The following is a 9,409-nucleotide window of genomic DNA, read 5'->3' on the forward strand; positions in this document are numbered from 1 at the left end:
TGGATCTTCTAGAAGTCCCTTGGAGAATCCAGGAGGCTCCTACCCTCAGACACACCTTGGATACCTGTCAGACAAACCATTGTTCTGCCATCAGCTAGTCCTCCTGACTCTCGCATACACGAGCATGCTCGCCTCGGTCAAGCATTCTTATGTTTTCATTGGCCAGAGAGAGAAAGAGACTGCCAGAAACCAAAGGATCGGCCATTTCATCTGTTAAGGGACAGTCAGGAGTCTTCTAAATGGTGGGCAGATGTTCCAATATTGCCTTGTTTGAGCGAATTTAATTTTTCATATTTAAGAGCCATGCTTAGGATAGCCTTAAAAATCTAATGTCAAGTCTCCACGACTTACCTGCACTGCCGGCAAACGCTACAAGAACCACAAATGTGGCCACGAGACAAAGTAGGGAAGTCTTCATGATGGCCCGTATCATGGTCCTTCAGTATCAGGTGCTAATCTCCAGGCACATATTGGCTGTAGAGATCTACTGAAGGTGGATTGATGCCGGTGGGTTTTATGTCAGGGTGTGTTGGACTGGTGACAACCCATCTGTGTCATTGTTCAGCGTCGACACCCTTTGTTACTTCTATATCAATTGTTCTTTCCGCTAAATATTTATGATTACTTCTAGAAGTTTAGACATTCTCTGACACATCACATATTTATGGCCTTTCCGCCAAGTAAATGTGCGCAGAGAGCTGAGAGGTTACGTGGTGATCCGAGGAAGATGTCTCATGTCAAACAGATGAGATGGAGACAGGGTGTGACCATCGTCACTAAAAGAAGAAAACTCAGGTGCAAAAATGTTACACAAAACAGGAACAAGGGGATGATTATGCAAAAAATAGAAAATTGATTTTCTATTCTCATCCCTTTAGTGTTATTTTTTTTTAAGGCAGGGGTCTAGAAATCATGGGGTTCCATAGCAGGGTCACGGAAGAGCATATCCTAGAAAATTGCAGCCCTTACAAAATAATTTTCACTCTACTGAAGACCCTTAGTGTTCTCACACACTATAAACCCCTTTCATGGCCCCCCATAAAGTATGATGCCAACAAATATGCAACCCAAACACTGTAAGATATCTCCACAGTGAATTCTGCCACAGGCACAAAGCATGATGATCATACAGTACCACCTGCAAAGTATGATGCCCCCCAAAACTCACCTTTCCTCATTCCCTTGCTGCTCCGGTCTCTGCAGCATTGGTCTGCATTGCTAGGTACAGCGGTTGCAATGTAATGATGTCATCATGCCCGCTGGACTGAGACATCAGATGCACAGGGAGAATGATGGAGGAAGGTGCGCCAGCTAATGGCTCCCTTTTCCAACATTGGTTTCAACTGTATCCAGGATGCGGATACAGATGGGAACAGGTGCTGGCACTGAGCCACCCCAGACTCAGAGGCCCCATAGTGACCACGTAAACAAAAAAAGTTGCACTGTGCAGTACTAAAGCAAGTCAATATGAAATATGAATAGCAATACTGCTTCTGGATAATAGGAAAAACTGAGACGCTTAGCACATAATTTGGCTTATTCATGCATGCTCAGCAACAACAAGGCGGTCTCAGATCTGCTGGGTCCTATGTGTCTAGTGTGAATAGCTCTCTAAGGTTGGAGTCACACACAACGTATAAAAAATTGGTCCATTTTTCATGGATGAAAATCGCACAAATGTTTTATGAACAGTGGTCCATAAGTCATCTGTGTGCATTGCGAGGATGCGATTTTCTCGTATCTAAGCATCCGTGAGACATCCGTGTAACATCCATATGCATACCTCTCAACTTATGAAGAAGGGAAAGAGGGATAAAGGCAGCGGCAAAATTTAGGCCATGCCCCAACCACACCCATTTCACAACTAGTCACACCCATGTCCACGCCCAACTGCACCCATTTAGCACTGCTGATCACACTGACTGGTACTGAGGGCACAGTGGCTAGCATTATGGGCACAGTGGCTGGTAATGTGGGCACACTGACATGTACTGAGGAAAAGAAAAAAAGAAAACAGAGAGAGAGAAAAGAAAACAGAGAAAGAGAAAGAAAGAAGAGCAAGAGAGAAAGAAAGAGCAGAGAGAGGAAGAACAGAGAGAGAAGAAAGGATAGAGAGAGAAAGAAGAAAGAAAGAAAGAAAGAAAGAAAGAAAGAAAGAAAGAAAGAAAGAAAGAAAGAAAGAACTGGGAGCAAAAGAAAGAATAGAGAGAAAGAAAGAGGGGAAAGAAAGAAAGAACAGAGAGTGAAAGAACAAACAGAGAGAGAGAAAGAAAGAGGGGAAAGAAAAAAAGAACAGTGAAAGAAAGAAAAGAAAGAGGAAAGAAAGAAAGAACAGAGAGAAAGAAAGAGGGGAAAGAAAGAACAGAGAAAAATAAAGAAAGAGAAAGAACAAAAGAAAGAACACAGAGAGAAAGAAAGAGGGAACAGAGAACAGAGAGAGAGAAAGAAAGAACAGAGAGAGAAAGAAAGAGGGGAAAGAAAGAACAGAGAGAGAACAGATACAAAGAAAGAACAGAGAGAGAAAGAAAGAACAGAGAGAGAAAGAGAAAGGAAGAACAGAGAGAGAGAAAGAAAGAAAGAGGGGAAGAAAGAAACAGAGAGAAAGAAAGGGGAAAGAAAGAACAGAGAGAAAGAAAGAGGGGAAAGAAAAAAAAACAGAGAGAAAGAAAAAACAGAGAGAGAAAGAAAGAGGGGCAGAAAAAAAAGAACAGAGTGAGAGCAAAAGAAAGAAAGAGGGGAAAGAAAGAAGAGAGAGAAAGAAGTAAAGAAAGAAAGAGAAAAAACAGAGAGAAAGAAAGAAAGAAAGAAAGAGGGGAAAGAAATAGAAAGAAAGAGGGTAAAGAAAGAGGGGAAGAATGAACAGAGAGAAAGAAAGAACAGAGAGAGAAAGAAAGACCAGAGAGAGAATGAAAAAAAGAAAGATTAGAGAGAGAAAGAAAGATAGAGAGGGAAAGAAAGAACAGAGAGAGAGAAAGAAAGGGGAAAGAAAGAACAGAGAGAACGAGAGGAAAGAAAGAAAGAACAAAGAAAAAGTAAGAAAGAGAAAGAAAGAACAGAGAGAGAAAGAAAGAGGGGAAAGAAAGAACAGAGAGAGAACAGTTAGAAAGAACAGAGAGAGAGAAGGAAAGAAAGAAAGAAAGAGGGGAAAGAAAGAACAGAGAGAGAGAACAGTTAGAAAGAAAGAACAGAGAGAGAGAAAGAAAGAGAGGGGAACGAAAGAACAGAGAGAGAAAGAAAGGGGACAGAAAAAAAGAACAGAGGGAGAGCAAAAAAAGAAAGAGGGGAAAGAAAGAACAGAGAGAGAAAGGGGAAAGAAAGGAAGAATAGAGAGAGAGAAAGGAAGAATAGAGAGAGAGAAAGAAAGAAAGAGAAAGAAAGAACAGAGAGAAAGAAAGAAAGAAAGAAAAGAGTGATAGAGAGAAAGAAAGGGGAAAAAAGAACAGAGAGAAAGAAAGAAAGAAAGAAAGAAAGAAAGAGGGGAAAGAAAGAACAGAGAGATAAAGAGAAAGAAAGAGGAGAAAGAACAGAGAGACAAAGAACAGAGAGAGAGAAAGAAAGGAAGAAGTAAAGAAAGAAAGAGAAAGAACAGAAAAAAAGAAAGAAAGAAAGAGGGGAAAGAAAAAGAAAGAAAGGAAGAAAGCGGTGAAAGAAAGAACAGAGAGAGAAAGAACAGAGAGAGAGAAAAAAAGAAAGATTATAGAGAAAGAACAGAGAGAGAGAAAATGAGAGGGAAAGAGAGAGAGAGAAAGAAAGAACTAAAGAAAGAGAAAGAACAGAGAGAAAGAAAGAAAGAAAGAAAGAAAGGTGGGAAAGAAAAAGAAAGAAAGAAAGAAAGAAAATAAGAAAGAAAGAAAGAAAGAAAGCGGGGAAAGAATGAACAGAGAGAGAGAAAAAGAGAGGGAAAGAAAGAACAGATAGAGAGAAGGAAAGAACAGAGAAAGAAACAGAGAGAGAAAGAAAGATTCTATAAAGATACTATAGCAGCCCAGTTCCCATTGTAATGCCCACCTGAGCCTCCCGTTGCAGGACATATCATGATCCGCTCACATGGCCGGCATCCCTGATTCCAAGGCGGTCCCGCCGTCCGCGCTGTCAGAGGACACGGTGATGGATCTGAAGCATTCCCTGAAGTGCCTCCACGATTCTGTCACAATCTCCTCATGAAATTACCTCATTTCCGGTCAGCTTCCAGCACGTCACTTCCGGTGAGATGTCACGTGCAAATTTTAAAGTGCTCCCCGGGGCTCCGCCGTGTACTCCTGGGTCCACGAGAAAAACCCGCTTTGTATGCCTCGTACACACTTGGTTCCACTCTGTACATCCCTTACACACATGGCTCCACTCCGTACACACGTGGCTCTGCTCCGTACACTTCATATACACCTGGTTCCATACACCTCGTACACACGCGGCTCCACTCTGTACACCTAATACATATACGGCTCCGCTCTGTACACCTCGTACACACATGGCTCTGCTCCGTACACCTCATACACATAGCTCTGCTACATCCACACTGTAAACCTCGCCTGACCCAACACAGAAACGTCACCTCATCCAGCACCATGACAACCAGCACAGCGGAGTCCTGCAGAGTGCAGACACGGAGGCCCCTGAACATGTGACCCCTAACTCCTCCCTTCCTGTGACCTCATCACAGGTCCTATGCGCAGAGCCACAGAACAGCCTAGGATGTCATTGCAGGCTACGCTGGGAGGGCGAGGATGGGGTCGGTGCATGGGGGGTGGCGGCTCAGTGCAGTGTGGCAAGAATAGACGGTTGAGAGCTATGTCCGTATGGCATCAGGAGCATGTGAAAATTCTCTGCAAATTGTCTCTTCAGAGAGGAAGAGGACTAGAACTCTAGTGCCACCTATTGGAAGTAGAAATCCTAAAAGTCAATGTCAACCCTTTAACGAGCCTTGTTACATGACTTAGGATAAAAGCCAAAGCTCTGAAGAGACAATTTGCATAATTCCCAAAGGAGGGGTTGTCCGGGCTTTTCACATAATCTTAGTGCATATCTGGGCTGCAGAATGGTGACAATAAGTAATTTACTTTCTGTGGCCAGTTTGCAGGGTTTGCTAGATATCAGCTCTTGCTTGTAATAAAAACGTCCAGGGGTGGTGTGTTCTGGTATTGAAATGAGAACTGGTCATTTCCTCCTACGCTACTAAAAACATGCCCTCTATAGCAACCACTCCACCATCCATAGCAACAGGCCCTCCCCGACCACATGAACAAGCCTATCCCTCCTCACACAGTAACAAATCCTCCCCCTCTAGCAGCCTCAGTGCAGAGAGCAGAACCACCCAGCTGCTCCTCCCCCAGACACACGCTGAACAGTGATCTATGGAAAGTGAAACTATTGAGGAGGAAATGACCAGTTCTCATTTCAATGCCAGAACACACCCCCCTGGACGTTTTTCTTACAAGCAAGAGATGATATCTAGCAAATGCTGCAAACTGGCCACAGAAGGTAAATTACTTATTGTCAGCATTCTGCAGCCCAGATATGCACTGAGATTATGTTAAAAGCCTGGACAACCCCTTTAAGTCTCCTCATCTCGACATGCTTAGCACGTCATTCTCCGCAAGGAGAAATGATACTTCTTGGAAAAAGTTCTGAAACTTTCCCACGCTAATCAGTTAATTTCCGGTCAGCTGGGTCGTCTGCGCAGACAAGTTTCCATTCATTTCTCATAGGTTTACAGCTGGGCCAGTAGCATTAGCTTATGCTCCCGGTTGTAAACTATTTAACCTCTTCAGATGGATTGCAGCGGGGGACATGACTGAACAGCGGAGAGTTATGGATATTGTTGCTTTTTTAAAAAATTTTATTACAGGAGAATGATGGCTTCAGTTGGATTGACTGTGTAATAAATTTGGTAAAAAACTGTCATTATTTCATTAAAATACTTTCTAATTAATGTCTGTGTGTATTTTTTAACCCTTTAATACTATTTGATTAATAATGGATAGGTGTCTTATTGACACATCTCCATTATTAACCCTGCTTAAAGTCACCTTTCAATTGCAAGGTGACATTAACCCCTTATTAACCCACATGTCACCGCTAAAGGCAGTGGTAATAGAGAGGCTACAGATGCGCCTTTTCTGGGGCGGCTGGGGGCATATGTTTGTAGCTAGAGGAGGGGGGCAATAACCATGGTCCCTCCCTAAGCTATTAATATCTGCCCTCAGTCACTGGCTTTCCCTTTCTGGTGGAGAAAATTGAGCGGGAGCCCACACAAATTTTTTCAATGAATGTACACGTTAAATTAACACTTACATGTCCCAAATTTTACACACATACTGTACATTAATCTAATTAGTGGTCAAATATATATATAAATCTAAATGAAATGAAATGGTTTACTGTATGTAAACCATGTGTCATGTCGGGTTCTTTTATGATTTTTACAGAAATCCCTCTCTCTGAAATAGACTGTAGACTGTGAGCCCTCGCGGGAAGGGTCCCCTCTCCTTATGTACTTGTGTGTCCCTTGTCTTACAATGTTTATTATACTTGTCTATATTTCTCCTTTTCACATGTAAAGCGCCATGGAATAAATGGCACTATATAAATGCACAATAATAAATATATATATGTGTGTGTGTGTGTGTGTCAATGACATATAGATATATATATATATATATATATAAACACTATGTGAGTACATGTATTCTATCTATTCTTTATTAACCAGTGTGATTTTACAGTATAGGGATCTGAATTGCCGGCTTTTCTAAAGGACACCGGTGCATATTTCTCGCAAGTCACATGTATGGTCCGTGTGTAATCCGTTTATTTTCTTGCACCCATAGACTTGCATTGGCGACTCTGGCATAATATGGTGCATATCGCAGCATGCTGCGATTTCCTCCGCACGTATAATACGGGCGAGAAAAAAAACGGATGATGGGAGCTGCCCCATAGATTAACATTGGTCCGAGTGCTAAGCGATTTTTTGTCACATAGCACTCGTCCGTCTTTCTCGCTAGTGTGACTCCGGCCTAAGACTGAAGTCTGAATTCCAGGGTAGATGTGAATACCTCTCTTCAAAGCCAAAATTTATGGGTAGGTAGGACCCTATTGCAACTAAAATCCACCACATGCTTGATAGAAAATACCCAAAAGAGATACCATTCTAAAATCTGCACGCCTCAAGGTGCTCAAAACCACATTCAAGAAGTTTATTAACCCTTCAGGTGCTTCACAGGAATATTTTGAATGTTTAAAAAAAATGAACATTTAACTTTTTTTCACAAAAAAATTATTTCAGGTCCAATTTTTTTTATTTTCCCAAGGGTAACAGGAGAAAATGGTCCACAAAAGTTTTTTTGCAATTTGTTATGAGTACGCTGATACCCCATATGTGGGGGGAACCGCTGTTTCAGCGCATGGCAGAGCATGGAAGGGGAGGAGCGCCGTTTGACTTTTTCCAACGCAAAATTGGCTGGAATTGAGATCAGACACCATGTCGCATTTGGAGAGCCCCTGATGTGCCTAAACAGTGAAAACCCCCACAAGTGACCCCATTTTGGAAACTAGACCCCCCAAGGAACTTATCGAGATGTGTGGTGAGCACTTTGAACCCCAATTATTTATTTTCCAAAGGGTAACAGAAGAAATTGGACCCCAAGAGTTATTATGCAAATTGTCTTGAGTACGCTGATACCCCATATGTGGGGGTAAACCACTGTTTTGGCACATGGCAGAGCTCGGAAGAGAAGAAGCAACGTTTGACTTTTTCAACGCAGAACTGGTTGGAATTCAGATCAGACGCCATGTGACGTTTGTAGAGCCCCTGATGTGCCTAAACAGTGGAAACCCCCCAATTCTAACTCCAACCCTAGCCCCAACACACCCCTAACCCTAATCCCAACCTTAACCCTAGCCCTAAACCTAGCCCTAACCCTAATCCCAACCCTAACCCTAGCTATAACTTTTTTATTTTTTTGCTGATGATGCTCTATGGTGGCTCATTTTTGTCTATTTATATCCATCCTTTTGATTGCGTGTTATTCCACTTTTTATTCGGCGGCATGATGATAAAGCAGTTTTTTTGCCTGCCCTGCTACAAAGTCATATGCACCCAATATGCTTTTGAACCCAGATACTGGATGTGCTAAAAAGACCAAAATGTTTAGCAGACAGATGGATGAGGCGTGTTACAGATATACCACACTGTAAAATATGTGGCCTGTATGTTTTTTTGGGGGGGTTCAGCAAAATAGTGTTAAGAAATTATGTAAGACACTCAAAAAAATCTACTCAACCGTACCACATAAAAATTAAATATTTCTCTGCGCACTTAAAAGGGATGTTTGGGACCCTTTTAAAATTGCTAGATTTTCACACTGTGCTAGGAAAAAGATCTGGCTGTATTGTGCACTGTCAAAAAGCAAATGGAGGGGAAAAAAGGCTCTGGATTGCTTTGCAATAAAAAAAAGCTTTATTAGCCCCAGCCAAAAATTTTTTTTAAGCCAATTACACCTGGGGCTAGGTATATACGGCTAATATATCCCACAGGTAGCAGCAGCACCAGAACACAGGAAGGGAATGGACCCTTTTGATGTATGCAATGATCTATATACACACATACAGTGCCTGCAGGTCTTGCACTGATGTGTATAGAGCGACGTACACTACCCTGCCTACCTAACACTGGAACCTATATACTCCATAATTAGTCCTTAGAAGGACTGTTGGTTTACCTGGATTTGAGTAGTTTACGGTGGTAGACCCCACACTAACTAATAAATCCCCAATTCTGACCCTATTTCGGCAGCAGCTCTCCCTACACTATCTAAATCCAGAGCTGAATGCGCCGAGCAGGGCGGCGTCCGGTCTCTTATACTCCTGTCCTGGCAGACAATCCCTGCATCGTGATTGGGTCTGTAAAGTCCGCCAAAAAAGCTGGGTGGAGACCCGAGTTCCCGCCGAGTAATCCCGGAAATGCTCGGTGCTCGCCGAGTACCATGATACTCGGGAGAGTAACGAGTAGTGTCGAGAACGTTCGCTCATCATTACTCACTATTAATACATACAATATTTAAAAATGATGCCGGGAGCAAAGCCACTGAAAAAAAAAAATTAAAAAAGACCATTCAGGAAAACTCCACCAACATTTTCCTAAAGCATCTTGTGCAGGAAAATCGTAGTTGATGCACTAGTGTCTGACAACTGTTGTGTGCACATACCCTTAGGGTTTTAGCACCATACACAATGATGGACTATGACTGTGGATTGACCACTGGAACGCTTCCCATGTCTTGTTTGAAAGGAACAGGCGTTTCCATATCTATTGATACATATAACTAACAACAAAGGCTTACTCCTGTAAGGTCAGTGATGGCACAGTCCCAAGAATATGGCCTAAAAGTCTATCTTGTTTTATCTTCTG

At 42.3% G+C, this 9,409-nt stretch overlaps 1 protein-coding gene across 1 annotated transcript in view; it reads right to left on the bottom strand.

Moving 5' to 3' along the window:
* The window catches only part of LOC141052183 (uncharacterized), a 43,980-nt gene extending 43,562 nt beyond the window's left edge, over nucleotides 1-418 (bottom strand). Inside the window, exon 1 of the mRNA XM_073549406.1 lies at nucleotides 352-418. Coding sequence (XP_073405507.1) covers nucleotides 352-418 — 67 coding nt within the window. The remainder of the gene's footprint in view (nucleotides 1-351) is intronic.
* Nucleotides 419-9,409: the final 8,991 nt, after the last annotated feature.

Source organism: Dendrobates tinctorius, unplaced genomic scaffold, assembly GCF_039654945.1.
Source record: "Dendrobates tinctorius isolate UK_male_01 unplaced genomic scaffold, ASM3965494v1 ptg000158l, whole genome shotgun sequence".
NCBI lineage: Eukaryota > Metazoa > Chordata > Amphibia > Anura > Dendrobatidae > Dendrobates > Dendrobates tinctorius.